We start from the raw sequence: 25,914 nt of genomic DNA, 5'->3' as shown, positions 1-25,914 counted from the left end.
GCAGCTGGTCAGCTCGGGTGCAGCCAGTATGTGGAAGCAGTGCCAATATCTCCTCCTGTTGTGCAGTAATGTAAGTCTGCTGTGACTGCTGGTTGTGTAATCTGCCTGTGTGTGGGCTCTGCACATCTATGCAGCTGGTCAGCTCGGGTGCAGCCAGTATGTGGAAGCTCTGACAACATCTCCTCCTGTTGTGCAGTAATGTAAGTCTGCTGTGACTGCTGGTAATCTGCCCGTGTATTGGGCTCTGCAAATCTATGCAGCTGGTCAGCTCGGGTGCAGCCTGTATGTGGAAGCACTGACAATATCTCCTCCTGTTGTGCAGTAATGTAAGTCTGCTGTGACTGCTGGTTGTGTAATCTGCCCGTGTATTGGGCTCTGCACATCTATGCAGCTGGTCAGCTCGGGTGCAGCCAGTATGTGGAAGCAGTGCCAATATCTCCTCCTGTTGTGCAGTAATGTAAGTCTATATTAAGTTACATTACTGTAACCACGCGCCGGTCACACCGCGCGCCGGTCTGCCGGTCACATCACGAGCCGGTCTGCCGGTCACACGATGCATCCATTCTCACCTCATCTGCTGAGTAAGGGGTATCCGGCGGCTGTACTGGTGGAGGTGAGAGAACAGGCTGACCTTCGTACCGTAGTCCTGCCGCAGAGGAACCTGGGAAAATAAAGCGATAAGGAAAGCGGAACTTATCTCTGCCCTCCCCTCAAAGCTGCATTACAAACTCTGCAATGTGCTCCACCCTACCTCATTCACAGGACCCAGGCGCCTGCCACGCACTGGCTCCTCCCCGCTTACCATTCACAGGCACCACTTTTACTTACCACACAAAGGCTCCACCTACTAGACACAGGCTCCTCCCTCTACTAGACACAGGCTCTCCCCCCACCTACTACACAATTGTTCATACCAAACCTATAACACACAATCTCCTCCCCACACCTAAAACTCACAAACAGGCCCCTCCCCACCTGCAACAAACAGGCTCTTCCCCCTTAACCTCACACACAGGCCCCATCCCACCACAAGCTCCTCCGTGATTTACAGCACACAGGCTTCACCTGGTGTAAGAAGGATGCAGTGAGCCTCCCAGGTACTTTTTGCAGCACTTAAAGTAAATCTGAAGCCATTTAAAAAACAAAACAAAAAAAAAAAAAACACCCTTCCTGTTCCCCTCATTCCCCCGCAGGCTCTTCCGCTCCAATCTCCTGCCGCAGGAGTCTTTGCAGTCTGCCAGAAAGGGCTCCCACGCATATACCACGCTCTGTACTGTGCACAGCGAGAGAGGGCTCCCACACAAATACCACGCTCTGTACTGTGCACAGCGAGAGAGGGCTCCCACGCATATACCACGCTCTGTACTGCGCACAGCGAGAGAGGGCTCCCACACAAATACCACGCTCTGTACTGTGCACAGCGAGAGAGGGCTCCCACGCATATACCACGCTCTGTACTGTGCACAGCGAGAGAGGGCTCCCACACAAATACCACGCTCTGTACTGTGCACAGCGAGAGAGGGCTCCCACGCATATACCACGCTCTGTACTGTGCACAGCGAGAGAGGGCTCCCACGCATATACCACGCTCTGTACTGTGCACAGCGAGAGAGGGCTCCCACACATATACCACGCTCTGTACTGTGCACAGCGAGAGAGGGCTCCCACACATATACCACGCTCTGTACTGTGCACAGCGAGAGAGGGCTCCCACACATATACCACGCTCTGTACTGCGCACAGCGAGAGAGGGCTCCCACGCATATACCACGCTCTGTACTGTGCACGTGTGAGAGAGGACTCCCACACATATACCACGCTCTGTACTGTGCACAGCGAGAGAGGGCTCCCACACATATACCACGCTCTGTACTGCGCACAGCGAGAGAGGGCTCCCACGCATATACCACGCTCTGTACTGTGCACGTGTGAGAGAGGGCTCCCACACATATACCACGCTCTGTACTGTGCACAGCGAGAGAGGGCACCCACACATATACCACGCTCTGTACTGTGCACAGCGAGAGAGGGCTCCCACGCATATACCACGCTCTGTACTGTGCACAGCGAGAGAGGGCTCCCACGCATATACCACGCTCTGTACTGTGCACGTGTGAGAGAGGACTCCCACACATATACCACGCTCTGTACTGTGCACAGCGAGAGAGGGTTCCCACACATATACCACGCTCTGTACTGTGCACAGCGAGAGAGGGCACCCACACATATACCACGCTCTGTACTGTGCACAGCGAGAGAGGGCTCCCACACATATACCACGCTCTGTACTGTGCACAGCGAGAGAGGGCTCCCACACATATACCACGCTCTGTACTGTGCACAGCAAGAGAGGGCTCCCACACATATACCACGCTCTGTACTGTGCAAAGCGAGAGAGGGCTCCCACGCATATACCACGCTCTGTACTGCGCACAGCGAGAGAGGGCTCCCACACATATACCACGCTCTGTACTGTGCACAGCGAGAGAGGGCTCCCACACATATACCACGCTCTGTACTGCGCACAGCGAGAGAGGGCTCCCACACATATACCACGCTCTGTACTGTGCACAGCGAGAGAGGGCTCCCACACATATACCACGCTCTGTACTGCGCACAGCGAGAGAGGGCTCCCACACATATACCACGCTCTGTACTGTGCACAGCGAGAGAGGGCTCCCACACATATACCACGCTCTGTACTGCGCACAGCGAGAGAGGGTTCCCACACATATACCACGCTCTGTACTGTGCACAGCGAGAGAGGGCACCCACACATATACCACGCTCTGTACTGTGCACAGCGAGAGAGGGCTCCCACACATATACCACGCTCTGTACTGTGCACAGCGAGAGAGGGCTCCCACGCATATACCACGCTCTGTACTGTGCACGTGTGAGAGAGGGCTCCCACACATATACCACGCTCCGTACTGTGCACAGCGAGAGAGGGTTCCCACACATATACCACGCTCTGTACTGTGCACAGCGAGAGAGGGCACCCACACATATACCACGCTCTGTACTGTGCACAGCGAGAGAGGGCTCCCACACATATACCACGCTCTGTACTGTGCACAGCGAGAGAGGGCACCCACGCATATACCACGCTCTGTACTGCGCACAGCGAGAGAGAGGGCTCCCACACATATACCACGTTCTGTACTGTGCACAGCGAGAGGGCTCCCACGCATATACCACGCTCTGTACTGCGCACAGCGAGAGAGGGCTCCCACGCATATACCAGGCTCTGTACTGTGCACGTGTGAGAGAGGGCTCCTACGCATATACCTCGCTCTGTACTGTGCATAAGTGAGAGAGGGCTCCCACGCATATACCACGCTCTGTACTGTGCACAGCGAGAGAGGGCTCCCACGCATATACCACGCTCTGTACTGTGCACAGCGAGAGAGGGCTCCCACGCATATACCACGCTCTGTACTGTGCACAGCGAGAGAGGGCTCCCACACATATACCACGCTCTGTACTGTGCACAGCGAGAGAGGGCTCCCACACATATACCACGCTCTGTACTGTGCACAGCGAGAGAGGGCTCCCACACATATACCACGCTCTGTACTGCGCACAGCGAGAGAGGGCTCCCACGCATATACCACGCTTTGTACTGTGCACGTGTGAGAGAGGACTCCCACACATATACCACGCTCTGTACTGTGCACAGCGAGAGAGGGCTCCCACACATATACCACGCTCTGTACTGCGCACAGCGAGAGAGGGCTCCCACGCATATACCACGCTCTGTACTGTGCACGTGTGAGAGAGGGCTCCCACACATATACCACGCTCTGTACTGTGCACAGCGAGAGAGGGCACCCACACATATACCACGCTCTGTACTGCGCACAGCGAGAGAGGGCTCCCACGCATATACCACGCTCTGTACTGTGCACGTGTGAGAGAGGGCTCCTACGCATATACCTCGCTCTGTACTGTGCATAAGTGAGAGAGGGCTCCCACACAAATACCACGCTCTGTACTGTGCACAGCGAGAGAGGGCTCCCACGCATATACCACGCTCTGTACTGTGCACAGCGAGAGAGGGCTCCCACGCATATACCACGCTCTGTACTGTGCACAGCGAGAGAGGGCTCCCACACATATACCACGCTCTGTACTGTGCACAGCGAGAGAGGGCTCCCACACATATACCACGCTCTGTACTGTGCACAGCGAGAGAGGGCTCCCACACATATACCACGCTCTGTACTGCGCACAGCGAGAGAGGGCTCCCACGCATATACCACGCTCTGTACTGTGCACGTGTGAGAGAGGACTCCCACACATATACCACGCTCTGTACTGTGCACAGCGAGAGAGGGCTCCCACACATATACCACGCTCTGTACTGCGCACAGCGAGAGAGGGCTCCCACGCATATACCACGCTCTGTACTGTGCACGTGTGAGAGAGGGCTCCCACACATATACCACGCTCTGTACTGTGCACAGCGAGAGAGGGCACCCACACATATACCACGCTCTGTACTGTGCACAGCGAGAGAGGGCTCCCACGCATATACCACGCTCTGTACTGTGCACAGCGAGAGAGGGCTCCCACGCATATACCACGCTCTGTACTGTGCACGTGTGAGAGAGGACTCCCACACATATACCACGCTCTGTACTGTGCACAGCGAGAGAGGGTTCCCACACATATACCACGCTCTGTACTGTGCACAGCGAGAGAGGGCTCCCACACATATACCACGCTCTGTACTGTGCAAAGCGAGAGAGGGCTCCCACGCATATACCACGCTCTGTACTGCGCACAGCGAGAGAGGGCTCCCACACATATACCACGCTCTGTACTGTGCACAGCGAGAGAGGGCTCCCACACATATACCACGCTCTGTACTGCGCACAGCGAGAGAGGGCTCCCACACATATACCACGCTCTGTACTGTGCACAGCGAGAGAGGGCTCCCACACATATACCACGCTCTGTACTGCGCACAGCGAGAGAGGGCTCCCACACATATACCACGCTCTGTACTGTGCACAGCGAGAGAGGGCTCCCACACATATACCACGCTCTGTACTGCGCACAGCGAGAGAGGGTTCCCACACATATACCACGCTCTGTACTGTGCACAGCGAGAGAGGGCACCCACACATATACCACGCTCTGTACTGTGCACAGCGAGAGAGGGCTCCCACACATATACCACGCTCTGTACTGTGCACAGCGAGAGAGGGCTCCCACGCATATACCACGCTCTGTACTGTGCACGTGTGAGAGAGGGCTCCCACACATATACCACGCTCTGTACTGTGCACAGCGAGAGAGGGTTCCCACACATATACCACGCTCTGTACTGTGCACAGCGAGAGAGGGCACCCACACATATACCACGCTCTGTACTGTGCACAGCGAGAGAGGGCTCCCACACATATACCACGCTCTGTACTGTGCACAGCGAGAGAGGGCACCCACGCATATACCACGCTCTGTACTGCGCACAGCGAGAGAGGGCTCCCACACATATACCACGTTCTGTACTGTGCACAGCGAGAGGGCTCCCACGCATATACCACGCTCTGTACTGCGCACAGCGAGAGAGGGCTCCCACGCATATACCACGCTCTGTACTGTGCACGTGTAAGAGAGGGCTCCTACGCATATACCTCGCTCTGTACTGTGCATAAGTGAGAGAGGGCTCCCACGCATATACCACGCTCTGTACTGTGCACAGCGAGAGAGGGCTCCCACACATATACCACGCTCTGTACTGCACACGTGTGAGAGAGGGCTCCCCACATATACCACGCTCTGTACTGCGCACAGCGAGAGAGGGCTCCCACACATATACCACGCTCTGTACTGTGCACAGCGAGAGAGGGCTCCCACACATATACCACGCTCTGTACTGTGCACAGCGAGAGAGGGCTCACACGCATATACCACGCTCTGTACTGTGCACAGCGAGAGAGGGCTCCCACGCATATACCACGCTCTGTACTGTGCACAGCGAGAGAGGGCTCCCACGCATATACCACGCTCTGTACTGTGCACAGCGAGAGAGGGCTCCCACGCATATACCACGCTCTGTACTGCGCACAGCGAGAGAGGGCTCCCACACATATACCACGCTCTGTACTGCGCACAGCGAGAGAGGGCTCCCACACATATACCACGCTCTGTACTGTGCATGTGTGAGAGAGGGCTCCCACACATATACCACGCTCTGTACTGTGCACAGCGAGAGAGGGCTCCCACACATATACCACGCTCTGTACTGCGCACAGCGAGAGAGGGCTCCCACACATATACCACGCTCTGTACTGTGCACAGCGAGAGAGGGCTCCCACGCATATATACCACGCTCTGTACTGTGCACGTGTGAGAGAGGGCTCCCACACATATACCACGCTCTGTACTGTGCACGTGTGAGAGAGGGCTCCCACGCATATACCACACTCTGTACTGTGCACGTGTGAGAGAGGGCTCCCACGCATATACCACGCTCTGTACTGTGCACAGAGAGAGAGGGCTCCCACGCATATACCACGCTCTGTACTGTGCACAGCGAGAGAGGGCTCCCACACATATACCACGCTCTGTACTGCGCACGTGTGAGAGAGGGCTCCCACGCATATACCACGCTCTGTACTGTGCACAGCGAGAGAGGGCTCCCACGCATATACCACGCTCTGTACTGCGCACAGCGAGAGAGGGTTCCCACACATATACCACGCTCTGTACTGCGCACAGCGAGAGAGGGCTCCCACACATATACCACGCTCTGTACTGCGCACGTGTGAGAGAGGGCTCCCACACATATACCACGCTCTGTACTGTGCACAGCGAGAGAGGGCTCCCACGCATATACCACACTCTGTACTGTGCACGTGTGAGAGAGGGCTCCCACGCATACACCACGCTCTGTACTGTGCACGTGTGAGAGAGGGCTCCCACGCATATACCACGCTCTGTACTGCGCACAGCGAGAGAGGGCTCCCACACATATACCACGCTCTGTACTGCGCACGTGTGAGAGAGGACTCCCACACATATACCACACTCTGTACTGTGCACAGCGAGAGAGGGCTCCCACACATATACCACGCTCTGTACTGTGCACAGCGAGAGAGGGCTCCCACACATATACCACGCTCTGTACTGTGCACAGCGAGAGAGGGCTCCCACACATATACCACACTCTGTACTAAACAGCGAGAGAGGGCTCCCACACATATACCACGCTCTGTACTGCGCACAGCGAGAGAGGGCTCCAACGCATATACCACGCTCTGTACTGTGCACAGCGAGAGAGGGCTCCCACACATATACCACGCTCTGTACTGTGCACGTGTGAGAGAGGGCTCCCACACATATACCACGCTCTGTACTGCGCACGTGTGAGAGAGGGCTCCCACGCATATACCACGCTCTGTACTGTGCACAGCGAGAGAGGGCTCCCACGCATATACCACGCTCTGTACTGCGCACAGCGAGAGAGGGTTCCCACAGATATACCACGCTCTGTACTGCGCACAGCGAGAGAGGGCTCCCACACATATACCACGCTCTGTACTGTGCACAGCGAGAGAGGGCTCCCACGCATATACCACGCTCTGTACTGCGCACGTGTGAGAGAGGGCTCCCACGCATACACCACGCTCTGTACTGTGCACGTGTGAGAGAGGGCTCCCACGCATATACCACGCTCTGTACTGCGCACAGCGAGAGAGGGCTCCCACCCATATACCACGCTCTGTACTGCGCACGTGTGAGAGAAGACTCCCACACATATACCACACTCTGTACTGTGCACAGCGAGAGAGGGCTCCCACACATATACCACGCTCTGTACTGCGCACAGCGAGAGAGGGCTCCCACACATATACCACGCTCTGTACTGCGCACGTGTGAGAGAGGGCTCCCACGCATATACCACGCTCTGTACTGTGCACAGCGAGAGAGGGCTCCCACGCATATACCACGCTCTGTACTGCGCACAGCGAGAGAGGGTTCCCACACATATACCACGCTCTGTACTGCGCACAGCGAGAGAGGGCTCCCACACATATACCACGCTCTGTACTGCGCACGTGTGAGAGAGGGCTCCCACACATATACCACGCTCTGTACTGTGCACAGCGAGAGAGGGCTCCCACGCATATACCACACTCTGTACTGTGCACGTGTGAGAGAGGGCTCCCACGCATACACCACGCTCTGTACTGTGCACGTGTGAGAGAGGGCTCCCACGCATATACCACGCTCTGTACTGCGCACAGCGAGAGAGGGCTCCCACACATATACCACGCTCTGTACTGCGCACGTGTGAGAGAGGACGCCCACACATATACCACACTCTGTACTGTGCACAGCGAGAGAGGGCTCCCACACATATACCACGCTCTGTACTGTGCACAGCGAGAGAGGGCTCCCACACAAATACCACGCTCTGTACTGTGCACAGCGAAAGAGGGCTCCCACGCATATACCACGCTCTGTACTGCGCACAGCGAGAGAGGGCTCCCACACATATACCACGCTCTGTACTGCACACGTGTGAGAGAGGGCTCCCACACATATACCACGCTCTGTACTGCGCACAGCGAGAGAGGGCTCCCACACATATACCACACTCTGTACTGCACACGTGTGAGAGAGGGCTCCCACACATATACCACACTCTGTACTAAACAGCGAGAGAGGGCTCCCACACATATACCACGCTCTGTACTGCGCACAGCGAGAGAGGGCTCCAACGCATATACCACGCTCTGTACTGTGCACAGCGAGAGAGGGCTCCCACACATATACCACGCTCTGTACTGCGCACAGCGAGAGAGGGCTCCCACACATATACCACGCTCTGTACTGCGCACGTGTGAGAGAGGGCTCCCACGCATATACCACGCTCTGTACTGTGCACGTGTGAGAGAGGGCTCCCACGCATATACCACGCTCTGTACTGTGCACAGCGAGAGAGGGCTCCCACGCATATACCACGCTCTGTACTGCGCACGTGTGAGAGAGGGCTCCCACGCATACACCACGCTCTGTACTGTGCACGTGTGAGAGAGGGCTCCCACGCATATACCACGCTCTGTACTGCGCACAGCGAGAGAGGGCTCCCACACATATACCACGCTCTGTACTGCGCACGTGTGAGAGAAGACTCCCACACATATACCACACTCTGTACTAAACAGCGAGAGAGGGCTCCCACACATATACCACACTCTGTACTAAACAGCGAGAGAGGGCTCCCACACATATACCACGCTCTGTACTGCGCACAGCGAGAGAGGGCTCCCACGCATATACCACGCTCTGTACTGCGCACAGCGAGAGAGGGCTCCCACGCATATACCACGCTCTGTACTGTGCACAGCGAGAGAGAGGGCTCCCACACATATACCACGCTCTGTACTGTGCACAGCGAGAGAGGGCTCCCACACATATACCACGCTCTGTACTGTGCACAGCGAGAGAGGGCTCCCACACATATACCACGCTCTGTACTGTGCATGTGTGAGAGAGGGCTCCCACACATATACCATGCTCTGTACTGTGCACAGCGAGAGAGGGCTCCCACGCATATACCACGCTCTGTACTGTGCACAGCGAGAGAGGGCTCCCACGCATATACCACGCTCTGTACTGTGCACAGCGAGAGAAGGCTCCCATGCATATACCACGCTCTGTACTGCGCACAGCGAGAGAGGGCTCCCACACATATACCACGCTCTGTACTGTGCACAGCGAGAGAGGGCTCCCACACATATACCACGCTCTGTACTGTGCACAGCGAGAGAGGGATCCCACACATATACCACGCTCTGTACTGCGCACAGCGAGAGAGGGCTCCCACACATATACCACGCTCTGTACTGTGCACAGCGAGAGAGGGCTCCCACACATATACCACGCTCTGTACTGCACAGCGAGAGAGGGCTCCCACGCATATACCACGCTCTGTACTGTGCACGTGTGAGAGAGGGCTCCCACACATATACCACGCTCTGTACTGCGCACGTGTGAGAGAGGGCTCCCACGCATATACCACGCTCTGTACTGTGCACAGCGAGAGAGGGATCCCACACATATACCACGCTCTGTACTGCGCACAGCGAGAGAGGGCTCCCACACATATACCACGCTCTGTACTGTGCACGTGTGAGAGAGGGCTCCCACACATATACCACGCTCTGTACTGCGCACGTGTGAGAGAGGGCTCCCACGCATATACCACGCTCTGTACTGTGCACAGCGAGAGAGGGCTCCCACACATATACCACGCTCTGTACTACGCACAGCGAGAGAGGGTTCCCACAAATATACCACGCTCTGTACTGCGCACAGCGAGAGAGGGCTCCCACACATATACCACGCTCTGTACTGCGCACAGCGAGAGAGGGCTCCCACACATATACCACGCTCTGTACTGTGCACGTGTGAGAGAGGGCTCCCACACATATACCACGCTCTGTACTGCGCACAGCGAGAGAGGGCTCCCACACATATACCACGCTCTGTACTGTGCACGTGTGAGAGAGGGCTCCCACACATATACCACGCTCTGTACTGCGCACAGCGAGAGAGGGCTCCCACACATATACTACGCTCTGTACTGCGCACGTGTGAGAGAGGGCTCCCACACATATACCACGCTCTGTACTGTGCACAGCGAGAGAGGGCTCCCACGCATATACCACGCTCTGTACTGCACACAGCGAGAGAGGGCTCCCACATATATACCACGCTCTGTACTGTGCACGTGTGAGAGAGGGCTCCCACACATATACCACGCTCTGTACTGTGCACGTGTGAGAGAGGGCTCCCACGCATATACCACGCTCTGTACTGTGCACGTGTGAGAGAGGGCTCCCACGCATACACCACGCTCTGTACTGTGCACGTGTGAGAGAGGGCTCCCACGCATATACCACGCTCTGTACTGTGCACGTGTGAGAGAGGGCTCCCACACATATACCACGCTCTGTACTGCGCACAGCGAGAGAGGGCTCCCACGCATATACCACGCTCTGTACTGTGCACGTGTGAGAGAGGGCTCCCACACATATACCACGCTCTGTACTGCGCACGTGTGAGAGAGGGCTCCCACGCATATACCACGCTCTGTACTGTGCACAGCGAGAGGGCTCCCACACATATACCACGCTCTGTACTGTGCACAGCAAGAGAGGGCTCCCACACATATACCACGCTCTGTACTGCGCACAGCGAGAGAGGGCTCCCACACATATACCACGCTCTGTACTGCGCACGTGTGAGAGAGGGCTCCCACGCATATACCACGCTCTGTACTGCGCACAGCGAGAGAGGGCTCCCACACATATACCACTCTCTGTACTGCGCACGTGTGAGAGAGGGTTCCCACACATATACCACGCTCTGTACTGTGCACATCGAGAGAGGGCTCCCACACATATACCACGCTCTGTACTGTGCACAGCGAGAGAGGGCTCCCACACATATACCACGCTCTGTACTGTGCACAGCGAGAGAGGGCTCCCACACATATACCATGCTCTGTACTGCGCACAGCGAGAGAGGGCTCCCACACATATACCACGCTCTGTACTGTGCACAGCGAGAGAGGGCTCCCACACATATACCACGCTCTGTACTGCGCACAGCGAGAGAGGGCTCCCACACATATACCACGCTCTGTACTGTGCACAGCGAGAGAGGGCTCCCACACATATACCACACTCTGTACTAAACAGCGAGAGAGGGCTCCCACACATATACCACGCTCTGTACTGCGCACAGCGAGAGAGGGCTCCAACGCATATACCACGCTCTGTACTGTGCACAGCGAGAGAGGGCTCCCACACATATACCACGCTCTGTACTGTGCACGTGTGAGAGAGGGCTCCCACACATATACCACGCTCTGTACTGCGCACGTGTGAGAGAGGGCTCCCACGCATATACCACGCTCTGTACTGTGCACAGCGAGAGAGGGCTCCCACGCATATACCACGCTCTGTACTGCGCACAGCGAGAGAGGGTTCCCACAGATATACCACGCTCTGTACTGCGCACAGCGAGAGAGGGCTCCCACACATATACCACGCTCTGTACTGTGCACAGCGAGAGAGGGCTCCCACGCATATACCACGCTCTGTACTGCGCACGTGTGAGAGAGGGCTCCCACGCATACACCACGCTCTGTACTGTGCACAGCGAGAGAGGGCTCCCACACATATACCATGCTCTGTACTGCGCACGTGTGAGAGAAGACTCCCACACATATACCACACTCTGTACTGTGCACAGCGAGAGAGGGCTCCCACACATATACCACGCTCTGTACTGCGCACAGCGAGAGAGGGCTCCCACACATATACCACGCTCTGTACTGCGCACGTGTGAGAGAGGGCTCCCACGCATATACCACGCTCTGTACTGTGCACAGCGAGAGAGGGCTCCCACGCATATACCACGCTCTGTACTGCGCACAGCGAGAGAGGGTTCCCACACATATACCACGCTCTGTACTGCGCACAGCGAGAGAGGGCTCCCACACATATACCACGCTCTGTACTGCGCACGTGTGAGAGAGGGCTCCCACACATATACCACGCTCTGTACTGTGCACAGCGAGAGAGGGCTCCCACGCATATACCACACTCTGTACTGTGCACGTGTGAGAGAGGGCTCCCACGCATACACCACGCTCTGTACTGTGCACGTGTGAGAGAGGGCTCCCACGCATATACCACGCTCTGTACTGCGCACAGCGAGAGAGGGCTCCCACACATATACCACGCTCTGTACTGCGCACGTGTGAGAGAGGACGCCCACACATATACCACACTCTGTACTGTGCACAGCGAGAGAGGGCTCCCACACATATACCACGCTCTGTACTGTGCACAGCGAGAGAGGGCTCCCACACATATACCACGCTCTGTACTGTGCACAGCGAGAGAGGGCTCCCACGCATATACCACGCTCTGTACTGCGCACAGCGAGAGAGGGCTCCCACACATATACCACGCTCTGTACTGCACACGTGTGAGAGAGGGCTCCCACACATATACCACGCTCTGTACTGCGCACAGCGAGAGAGGGCTCCCACACATATACCACACTCTGTACTGCACACGTGTGAGAGAGGGCTCCCACACATATACCACACTCTGTACTAAACAGCGAGAGAGGGCTCCCACACATATACCATGCTCTGTACTGCGCACAGCGAGAGAGGGCTCCAACGCATATACCACGCTCTGTACTGTGCACAGCGAGAGAGGGCTCCCACACATATACCACGCTCTGAACTGCGCACAGCGAGAGAGGGCTCCCACACATATACCACGCTCTGTACTGCGCACGTGTGAGAGAGGGCTCCCACGCATATACCACGCTCTGTACTGTGCACGTGTGAGAGAGGGCTCCCACGCATATACCACGCTCTGTACTGTGCACAGCGAGAGAGGGCTCCCACGCATATACCACGCTCTGTACTGCGCACGTGTGAGAGAGGGCTCCCACGCATACACCACGCTCTGTACTGTGCACGTGTGAGAGAGGGCTCCCACGCATATACCACGCTCTGTACTGCGCACAGCGAGAGAGGGCTCCCACACATATACCACGCTCTGTACTGCGCACGTGTGAGAGAAGACTCCCACACATATACCACACTCTGTACTGTGCACAGCGAGAGAGGGCTCCCACACATATACCACACTCTGTACTAAACAGCGAGAGAGGGCTCCCACACATATACCACGCTCTGTACTGCGCACAGCGAGAGAGGGCTCCCACGCATATACCACGCTCTGTACTGCGCACAGCGAGAGAGGGCTCCCACGCATATACCACGCTCTGTACTGTGCACTGCGAGAGAGAGGGCTCCCACACATATACCACGCTCTGTACTGTGCACAGCGAGAGAGGGCTCCCACACATATACCACGCTCTGTACTGTGCACAGCGAGAGAGGGCTCCCACACATATACCACGCTCTGTACTGTGCACGTGTGAGAGAGGGCTCCCACACATATACCATGCTCTGTACTGTGCACAGCGAGAGAGGGCTCCCACGCATATACCACGCTCTGTACTGTGCACAGCGAGAGAGGGCTCCCACGCATATACCACGCTCTGTACTGTGCACAGCGAGAGAAGGCTCCCATGCATATACCACGCTCTGTACTGCGCACAGCGAGAGAGGGCTCCCACGCATATACCACGCTCTGTACTGTGCACAGCGAGAGAGGGCTCCCACGCATATACCACGCTCTGTACTGCGCACGTGTGAGAGAGGGCTCCCACACATATACCACGCTCTGTACTGTGCACAGCGAGAGAGGGCTCCCACACATATACCACGCTCTGTACTGTGCACAGCGAGAGAGGGATCCCACACATATACCACGCTCTGTACTGCGCACAGCGAGAGAGGGCTCCCACACATATACCACGCTCTGTACTGTGCACAGCGAGAGAGGGCTCCCACACATATACCACGCTCTGTACTGCACAGCGAGAGAGGGCTCCCACGCATATACCACGCTCTGTACTGTGCACGTGTGAGAGAGGGCTCCCACACATATACCACGCTCTGTACTGCGCACGTGTGAGAGAGGGCTCCCACGCATATACCACGCTCTGTACTGTGCACAGCGAGAGAGGGATCCCACACATATACCACGCTCTGTACTGCGCACAGCGAGAGAGGGCTCCCACACATATACCACGCTCTGTACTGTGCACGTGTGAGAGAGGGCTCCCACACATATACCACGCTCTGTACTGCGCACGTGTGAGAGAGGGCTCCCACGCATATACCACGCTCTGTACTGTGCACAGCGAGAGAGGGCTCCCACACATATACCACGCTCTGTACTACGCACAGCGAGAGAGGGTTCCCACAAATATACCACGCTCTGTACTGCGCACAGCGAGAGAGGGCTCCCACACATATACCACGCTCTGTACTGCGCACAGCGAGAGAGGGCTCCCACACATATACCACGCTCTGTACTGTGCACGTGTGAGAGAGGGCTCCCACACATATACCACGCTCTGTACTGCGCACAGCGAGAGAGGGCTCCCACACATATACCACGCTCTGTACTGTGCACGTGTGAGAGAGGGCTCCCACACATATACCACGCTCTGTACTGCGCACAGCGAGAGAGGGCTCCCACACATATACTACGCTCTGTACTGCGCACGTGTGAGAGAGGGCTCCCACACATATACCACGCTCTGTACTGTGCACAGCGAGAGAGGGCTCCCACGCATATACCACGCTCTGTACTGCACACAGCGAGAGAGGGCTCCCACATATATACCACGCTCTGTACTGTGCACGTGTGAGAGAGGGCTCCCACACATATACCACGCTCTGTACTGTGCACGTGTGAGAGAGGGCTCCCACGCATATACCACGCTCTGTACTGTGCACGTGTGAGAGAGGGCTCCCACGCATACACCACGCTCTGTACTGTGCACGTGTGAGAGAGGGCTCCCACGCATATACCACGCTCTGTACTGTGCACGTGTGAGAGAGGGCTCCCACACATATACCACGCTCTGTACTGCGCACAGCGAGAGAGGGCTCCCACGCATATACCACGCTCTGTACTGTGCACGTGTGAGAGAGGGCTCCCACACATATACCACGCTCTGTACTGCGCACGTGTGAGAGAGGGCTCCCACGCATATACCACGCTCTGTACTGTGCACAGCGAGAGGGCTCCCACACATATACCACGCTCTGTACTGTGCACAGCGAGAGAGGGCTCCCACACATATACCACGCTCTGTACTGCGCACAGCGAGAGAGGGCTCCCACACATATACCACGCTCTGTACTGTGCACAGCGAGAGAGGGCTCCCACACATATACCACGCTCTGTACTGCACACAGCGAGAGAGGGCTCCCACACATATACCACGCTCTGTACTGTGCACAGTGAGAGAGGGCTCCCACACATATACCACGCTCTGTACTGCGCACAGCGAGAGAGGGCTCCCACACATATACCACGCTCTGTACTGTGCACAGCGAGAGAGAGCTCCCACACATATACCACGCTCTGTACTGTGCACGTGTGAGAGAGGGCTCCCACACATATACCACGCTCTGCACTGTGCACAGCGAGAGAGGGCTCCCACACATATACCACGCTCTGTACTGCACATGTGTGAGAGAGGGCTCCCACACATATACCACGCTCTGTACTGTGCACAGCGAGAGAGGGCTCCCACACATATACCACGCTCTGTACTGTGCACAGCGAGAGAGGGCTCCCACGCATATACCACGCTCTGTACTGTGCACGTGTGAGAGAGGGCTCCCACACATATACCACGCTCTGTACTGTGCACAGCGAGAGAGGGCTCCCACGCATATACCACGCTCTGTACTGTGCACAGCGAGAGAGGGCTCCCACGCATATACCACGCTCTGTACTGTGCACAGCGAGAGAGGGCGCCCACGCATATACCACGCTCTGTACTGTGCACGTGTGAGAGAGGGCTCCCACGCATATACCATGCTCTGTACTGTGCACAGCGAGAGAGGGCTCCCACACATATACCACGCTCTGTACTGTGCACAGCGAGAGAGGGCTCCCACACATATACCACGCTCTGTACTGTGCACAGCGAGAGAGGGCTCCTACGCATATACCTCGCTCTGTACTGCGCACGTGTGAGAGAGGGCTCCCACACATATACCACGCTCTGTACTGTGCACAGCGAGAGAGGGCTCCCACACATATACCACGCTCTGTACTGCGCACGTGTGAGAGAGGGCTCCCACACATATACCACGCTCTGTACTGTGCACGTGTGAGAGAGGGCTCCCACACATATACCACGCTCTGTACTGCGCACAGCGAGAGAGGGCTCCCACACATATACCACGCTCTGTACTGTGCACAGCGAGAGAGGGCTCCTACGCATATACCTCGCTCTGTACTGCGCACGTGTGAGAGAGGGCTCCCACACATATACCATGCTCTGTACTGCGCAAAGCGAGAGAGGGCTCCCACGCATATACCACGCTCTGTACTGTGCACAGCAAGAGAGGGCTCCCACACATATACCACGCTCTGTACTGTGCACAGCAAGAGAGGGCTCCCACACATATACCACGCTCTGTACTGCGCAAAGCGAGAGAGGGCTCCCACGCATATACCACGCTCTGTACTGTGCACAGCAAGAGAGGGCTCCCACACATATACCACGCTCTGTACTGTGCACAGCGAGAGAGGGCTCTCACACATATACCACGCTCTGTACTGTGCACAGCGAGAGAGGGCACCCACACATATACCACGCTCTGTACTGTGCACAGCGAGAGAGGGCTCTCACACATATACCACGCTCTGTACTGTGCACAGCGAGAGAGGGCTCCCACACATATACCACGCTCTGTACTGTGCACAGCGAGAGAGGGCTCCTACGCATATACCTCGCTCTGTACTGCGCACGTGTGAGAGAGGGCTCCCACACATATACCACGCTCTGTACTGCGCAAAGCGAGAGAGGGCTCCCACGCATATACCACGCTCTGTACTGTGCACAGCAAGAGAGGGCTCCCACACATATACCACGCTCTGTACTGTGCACAGCAAGAGAGGGCTCCCACACATATACCACGCTCTGTACTGTGCACAGCGAGAGAGGGTTCCCACGCATATACCACGCTCTGTACTGTGCACAGCGAGAGAGAGCTCCCACACATATACCACGCTCTGTACTGCGCACGTGTGAGAGAGGGCTCCCACACATATACCACACTCTGTACTGCGCACGTGTGAGAGAGGGCTCCCACACATATACCACGCTCTGTACTGTGCACAGCGAGAGAGGGCTCCTACACATCTACCACGCTCTGTACTGTGCACGTGTGAGAGAGGGCTCCCACACATATACCACGCTCTGTACTGTGCGTGTGTGAGAGAGGGCTCCCACGCATATACCACGCTCTGTACTGTGCACAGCGAGAGAGGGCTCCCACACATATACCACGCTGTGTACTGTGCATGTGTGAGAGAGGGCTCCCACACATATACCACGCTCTGTACTGTGCACAGCGAGAGAGGGCTCCCACACATATACCACGCTCTGTACTGCGCACAGCGAGAGAGGGCTCCCACACATATACCACGCTCTGTACTGTGCACAGCGAGAGAGGGCTCTCACACATATACCACGCTCTGTACTGCGCACAGCGAGAGAGGGCTCCCACACATATACCACGCTCTGTACTGTGCACAGCGAGAGAGGGCTCCCACACATATACCACGCTCTGTACTGTGCACAGCGAGAGAGGGCTCCCACGCATATACCACGCTCTGTACTGTGCACAGCGAGAGAGGGCTCCCACACATATACCACGCTCTGTACTGTGCACAGCGAGAGAGGGCTCCCACACATATACCACGCTCTGTACTGCGCACGTGTGAGAGAGGGCTCCCGCGCATATACCACGCTCTGTACTGTGCACAGCGAGAGAGGGCTCCCACACATATACCACGCTCTGTACTGCGCACAGCGAGAGAGGGCTCCCACACATATACCACGCTCTGTACTGTGCACAGCGAGAGAGGGCTCCCACACATATACCACGCTCTGTACTGCGCACAGCGAGAGAGGGCTCCCACACATATACCACGCTCTGTACTGTGCACAGCGAGAGAGGGCTCCCACGCATATACCACGCTCTGTACTGCGCACAGCAAGAGAGGGCTCCCACACATATACCACGCTCTGTACTGCGCACAGCGAGAGAGGGCTCCCACACATATACCACGCTCTGTACTGTGCATGTGTGAGAGAGGGCTCCCACACATATACCACGCTCTGTACTGTGCACAGCGAGAGAGGGCTCCCACACATATACCACGCTCTGTACTGCGCACAGCGAGAGAGGGCTCCCACACATATACCACGCTCTGTACTGTGCACAGCGAGAGAGGGCTCCCACGCATATACCACGCTCTGTACTGTGCACAGCGAGAGAGGGCTCCCACACATATACCACGCTCTGTACTGTGCACAGCGAGAGAGGGCTCCCACGCATATACCACGCTCTGTACTGCGCACAGCGAGAGAGGGCTCCCACGCATATACCACGCTCTGTACTGTGCACAGCGAAAGAGGGCTCCAACACATCTACCACGCTCTGTACTGTGCACGTGTGAGAGAGGGCTCCCACACATATACCACGCTCTGTACTGTGCACAGCGAGAGAGGGCTCCCACGCATATACCACGCTCTGTACTGTGCACAGCGAGAGAGGGCTCCCACGCATATACCACGCTCTGTACTGTGCACAGCGAGAGAGGGCTCCCACGCATATACCACGCTCTGTACTGCGCACAGCGAGAGAGGGCTCCCACGCATATACCACGCTCTGTACTGTGCACAGCGAGAGAGGGCTCCAACACATCTACCACGCTCTGTACTGTGCACGTGTGAGAGAGGGCTCCCACACATATACCACGCTCTGTACTGTGCACAGCGAGAGAGGGCTCCCACACATATACCACGCTCTGTACTGCGCACAGCGAGAGAGGGCTCCCACGCATATACCACGCTCTGTACTGTGCACAGCGAGAGAGGGCTCCAACACATCTACCACGCTCTGTACTGTGCACGTGTGAGAGAGGGCTCCCACACATATACCACGCTCTGTACTGTGCACAGCGAGAGAGGGCTCCCACGCATATACCACGCTCTGTACTGTGCACGTGTGAGAGAGGGCTCCCACACATATACCACGCTCTGTACTGTGCACAGCGAGAGAGGGCTCCCACACATATACCACGCTCTGTACTGTGCACAGCGAGAGAGGGCTCCCACACATATACCACGCTCTGTACTGTGCACAGCGAGAGAGGGCTCCCACACATATACCACGCTCTGTACTGTGCACAGCGAGAGAGGGCTCTCACACATATACCACGCTCTGTACTGTGCACGTGTGAGAGATGGCTCCCACGCATATACCACACTCTGTACTGCGCACAGCGAGAGAGGGCTCCCACACATATACCACGCTCTGTACTGTGCATGTGTGAGAGAGGGCTCCCACACATATACCACGCTCTGTACTGTGCACAGCGAGAGAGGGCTCCCACACATATACCACGCTCTGTACTGTGCACAGCGAGAGAGGGCTCCCACGCATATACCACGCTCTGTACTGCGCACAGCAAGAGAGGGCTCCCACACATATACCACGCTCTGTACTGTGCACAGCGAGAGAGGACTCCCACACATATACCACACTCTGTACTGTGCACAGCGAGAGAGGGCTCCCACGCATATACTACGCTCTGTACTGCGCACGTGTGAGAGAGGGCTCCCACGCATATACCACGCTCTGTACTGCGCACAGCGAGAGAGGGCTCCCACGCATGTACCACGCTCTGTACTGCGCACAGCGAGAGAGGGCTCTCACACATATACCACGCTCTGTACTGTGCACAGCGAGAGAGGGCTCCCACACATATACCACGCTCTGTACTGCGCACGTGTGAGAGAGGGCTCCCACGCATATACCACGCTCTGTACTGCGCACAGCGAGAGAGGGCTCCCACGCATATACCACGCTCTGTACTGTGCACAGCGAGAGAGGGCTCCCACGCATATACCACGCTCTGTACTGCACACAGCGTGAGAGGGTTCCCACACATGTACCACGCTCTGTACTGCGCACGTGTGAGAGAGGGCTCCCACGCATATACCACGCTCTGTACTGCGCACAGCGAGAGAGGGCTCCCACACATATACCACGCTCTGTACTGTGCACAGCGAGAGAGGGTTCCCACACATATACCACGCTCTGTACTGTGCACATCGAGAGAGGGCTCCGACACATATACCATGCTCTGTACTGCGCACGTGTGAGAGAGAGGGCTCCCACGCATATACCACGCTCTGTACTGTGCACAGCGAGAGAGGGCTCCCACACATATACCACGCTCTGTACTGTGCACAGCGAGAGAGGGCTCCCACGCATATACCACGCTCTGTACTGTGCACAGCGAGAGAGGGCTCCCACACATATACCACGCTCTGTACTGCGCACAGCGAGAGAGGGCTCCCACACATATACCACGCTCTGTACTGTGCACAGCGAGAGAGGGTTCCCACACATATACCACGCTCTGTACTGTGCACATCGAGAGAGGGCTCCGACACATATACCACGCTCTGTACTGTGCACAGCGAGAGAGGGTTCCCACACATATACCACGCTCTGTACTGTGCACAGCGAGAGAGGGCTCCCACACATATACCATGCTCTGTACTGCACACGTGTGAGAGAGGGCTCCCACGCATATATCACACTCTGTACTGTGCACAGCGAGAGAGGGCTCCCACACATATACCACGCTCTGTACTGCACACGTGTGAGAGAGGGCTCCCACGCATATACCACGCTCGGTACTGTGCATAAGTGAGAGAGGGCTCCCACGCATATACCACGCTCTATACTGTGCATAAGTGAGAGAGGGCTCCCACGCATATACCACGCTCTGTACTGTGCACAGTGAGAGAGGGCTCCCACACATATACCACGCTCTGTACTGTGCACGTGTGAGAGAAGGCTCCCACACATATACCACGCTCTGTACTGCGCACAGCGAGAGAGGGCTCCCACACATATACCACGCTCTGTACTGTGCACAGCGAGAGAGGGCTCCCACGCATATACCACGCTCTGTACTGTGCACAGCGAGAGAGGGCTCCCACACATATACCACGCTCTGTACTGCGCACAGCGAGAGAGGGCTCCCACACATATACCACGCTCTATACTACGCACAGCGAGAGAGGGCTCCCACACATATACCACGCTCTGTACTGCGCACAGCGAGAGAGGGCTCCCACGCATATACCACGCTCTGTACTGTGCACAGCGAGAGAGGGCTCCCACACATATACCACGCTCTGTACTGTGCACAGCGAGAGAGGGCTCCCACGCATATACCACGCTCTGTACTGTGCACAGCGAGAGAGGGCTCCCACACATATACCACGCTCTGTACTGTGCACAGCGAGAGAGGGCACCCACACATATACCACGCTCTGTACTGCACACAGCGAGAGAGGGCTCCCACACATATACCACGCTCTGTACTGCGCACAGCGAGAGAGGGCTCCCACACATATACCACGCTCTGTACTGTGCACAGCGAGAGAGGGCACCCACACATATACCACGCTCTGTACTGCGCACAGCGAGAGAGGGTTCCCACGCATGTACCACGCTCTGTACTGCGCACAGCGAGAGAGGGCTCCCACACATATACCACGCTCTGTACTGTGCACAGCGAGAGAGGGCTCCCACACATATACCACGCTCTGTACTGTGCACAGCGAGAGAGGGCTCCCACACATATACCACGCTCTGTACTGCGCACAGCGAGAGAGGGCTCCCACACATATACCACGCTCTGTACTGCGCACATGTGAGAGAGGGCTCCCACGCATGTACCACGCTCTGTACTGTGCACAGCGAGAGAGGGCTCCCACGCATATACCACGCTCTGTACTGTGCACAGCGAGAGAGGGCTCCCACACATATACCACGCTCTGTACTGCGCACGTGTGAGAGAGGGCTCCCACACATATACCACACTCTGTACTGTGCACGTGTGAGAGAGGGCTCCCACACATATACCACGCTCTGTACTGTGCACAGCGAGAGAAGGCTCCCACACATATACCACGCTCTGTACTGTGCACAGCGAGAGAGGGCTCCCACGCATATACCACGCTCTGTACTGTGCACAGCGAGAGAGGGCTCCCACGCATATACCACGCTCTGTACTGTGCACAGCGAGAGAGGGTTCCCACGCATATACCACGCTCTGTACTGTGCACAGCGAGAGAGGGCTCCCACGCATATACCACGCTCTGTACTGCGCACAGCGAGAGAGGGCTCCCACGCATATACCACGCTCTGTACTGTGCACAACGAGAGAGGGCTCCCACACATATACCACGCTCTGTACTGCGCACAGCGAGAGAGGGCTCCCACACATATACCACGCTCTGTACTGTGCACAGCGAGAGAGGGCTCCAACACATCTACCACGCTCTGTACTGTGCACGTGTGAGAGAGGGCTCCCACACATATACCACGCTCTGTACTGTGCACAGCGAGAGAGGGCTCCCACACATATACCACGCTCTGTACTGCGCACAGCGAGAGAGGGCTCCCACGCATATACCACGCTCTGTACTGTGCACAGCGAGAGAGGGCTCCAACACATCTACCACGCTCTGTACTGTGCACGTGTGAGAGAGGGCTCCCACACATATACCACGCTCTGTACTGTGCACAGCGAGAGAGGGCTCCCACGCATATACCACGCTCTGTACTGTGCACGTGTGAGAGAGGGCTCCCACACATATACCACGCTCTGTACTGTGCACAGCGAGAGAGGGCTCCCACACATATACCACGCTCTGTACTGTGCACAGCGAGAGAGGGCTCCCACACATATACCACGCTCTGTACTGTGCACAGCGAGAGAGGGCTCCCACACATATACCACGCTCTGTACTGTGCACAGCGAGAGAGGGCTCTCACACATATACCACGCTCTGTACTGTGCACGTGTGAGAGATGGCTCCCACGCATATACCACACTCTGTACTGCGCACAGCGAGAGAGGGCTCCCACACATATACCACGCTCTGTACTGTGCATGTGTGAGAGAGGGCTCCCACACATATACCACGCTCTGTACTGTGCACAGCGAGAGAGGGCTCCCACACATATACCACGCTCTGTACTGTGCACAGCGAGAGAGGGCTCCCACGCATATACCACGCTCTGTACTGCGCACAGCAAGAGAGGGCTCCCACACATATACCACGCTCTGTACTGTGCACAGCGAGAGAGGACTCCCACACATATACCACACTCTGTACTGTGCACAGCGAGAGAGGGCTCCCACGCATATACTACGCTCTGTACTGCGCACGTGTGAGAGAGGGCTCCCACGCATATACCACGCTCTGTACTGCGCACAGCGAGAGAGGGCTCCCACGCATGTACCACGCTCTGTACTGCGCACAGCGAGAGAGGGCTCTCACACATATACCACGCTCTGTACTGTGCACAGCGAGAGAGGGCTCCCACACATATACCACGCTCTGTACTGCGCACGTGTGAGAGAGGGCTCCCACGCATATACCACGCTCTGTACTGCGCACAGCGAGAGAGGGCTCCCACGCATATACCACGCTCTGTACTGTGCACAGCGAGAGAGGGCTCCCACGCATATACCACGCTCTGTACTGCACACAGCGTGAGAGGGTTCCCACACATGTACCACGCTCTGTACTGCGCACGTGTGAGAGAGGGCTCCCACGCATATACCACGCTCTGTACTGCGCACAGCGAGAGAGGGCTCCCACACATATACCACGCTCTGTACTGTGCACAGCGAGAGAGGGTTCCCACACATATACCACGCTCTGTACTGTGCACATCGAGAGAGGGCTCCGACACATATACCATGCTCTGTACTGCGCACGTGTGAGAGAGAGGGCTCCCACGCATATACCACGCTCTGTACTGTGCACAGCGAGAGAGGGCTCCCACACATATACCACGCTCTGTACTGTGCACAGCGAGAGAGGGCTCCCACGCATATACCACGCTCTGTACTGTGCACAGCGAGAGAGGGCTCCCACACATATACCACGCTCTGTACTGCGCACAGCGAGAGAGGGCTCCCACACATATACCACGCTCTGTACTGTGCACAGCGAGAGAGGGTTCCCACACATATACCACGCTCTGTACTGTGCACATCGAGAGAGGGCTCCGACACATATACCACGCTCTGTACTGTGCACAGCGAGAGAGGGTTCCCACACATATACCACGCTCTGTACTGTGCACAGCGAGAGAGGGCTCCCACACATATACCATGCTCTGTACTGCACACGTGTGAGAGAGGGCTCCCACGCATATATCACACTCTGTACTGTGCACAGCGAGAGAGGGCTCCCACACATATACCACGCTCTGTACTGCACACGTGTGAGAGAGGGCTCCCACGCATATACCACGCTCGGTACTGTGCATAAGTGAGAGAGGGCTCCCACGCATATACCACGCTCTATACTGTGCATAAGTGAGAGAGGGCTCCCACGCATATACCACGCTCTGTACTGTGCACAGTGAGAGAGGGCTCCCACACATATACCACGCTCTGTACTGTGCACGTGTGAGAGAAGGCTCCCACACATATACCACGCTCTGTACTGCGCACAGCGAGAGAGGGCTCCCACACATATACCACGCTCTGTACTGTGCACAGCGAGAGAGGGCTCCCACGCATATACCACGCTCTGTACTGTGCACAGCGAGAGAGGGCTCCCACACATATACCACGCTCTGTACTGCGCACAGCGAGAGAGGGCTCCCACACATATACCACGCTCTATACTACGCACAGCGAGAGAGGGCTCCCACACATATACCACGCTCTGTACTGCGCACAGCGAGAGAGGGCTCCCACGCATATACCACGCTCTGTACTGTGCACAGCGAGAGAGGGCTCCCACACATATACCACGCTCTGTACTGTGCACAGCGAGAGAGGGCTCCCACGCATATACCACGCTCTGTACTGTGCACAGCGAGAGAGGGCTCCCACACATATACCACGCTCTGTACTGTGCACAGCGAGAGAGGGCACCCACACATATACCACGCTCTGTACTGCACACAGCGAGAGAGGGCTCCCACACATATACCACGCTCTGTACTGCGCACAGCGAGAGAGGGCTCCCACACATATACCACGCTCTGTACTGTGCACAGCGAGAGAGGGCACCCACACATATACCACGCTCTGTACTGCGCACAGCGAGAGAGGGTTCCCACGCATGTACCACGCTCTG

General features: G+C 56.7%; 1 protein-coding gene across 3 annotated transcripts in view; it reads right to left on the bottom strand.

Annotated features, from left to right (window-relative positions):
* Positions 1 to 25,914, bottom strand: part of EIF2B4 (eukaryotic translation initiation factor 2B subunit delta) — a 99,188-nt gene that overhangs the window by 28,933 nt on the left and 44,341 nt on the right. For all 3 annotated transcript variants that reach the window (XM_068278913.1, XM_068278912.1, XM_068278914.1), the window contains exon 6: positions 570 to 661. In XM_068278913.1, the coding sequence (XP_068135014.1) occupies positions 570 to 661 (92 nt within the window). The remainder of the gene's footprint in view (positions 1 to 569; positions 662 to 25,914) is intronic.

Source organism: Hyperolius riggenbachi, chromosome 4, assembly GCF_040937935.1.
Source record: "Hyperolius riggenbachi isolate aHypRig1 chromosome 4, aHypRig1.pri, whole genome shotgun sequence".
Lineage (NCBI taxonomy): Eukaryota > Metazoa > Chordata > Amphibia > Anura > Hyperoliidae > Hyperolius > Hyperolius riggenbachi.
Note: the sequence above shows the minus strand (reverse complement) of the source record. Positions and strands in the feature narration are given on the sequence as shown.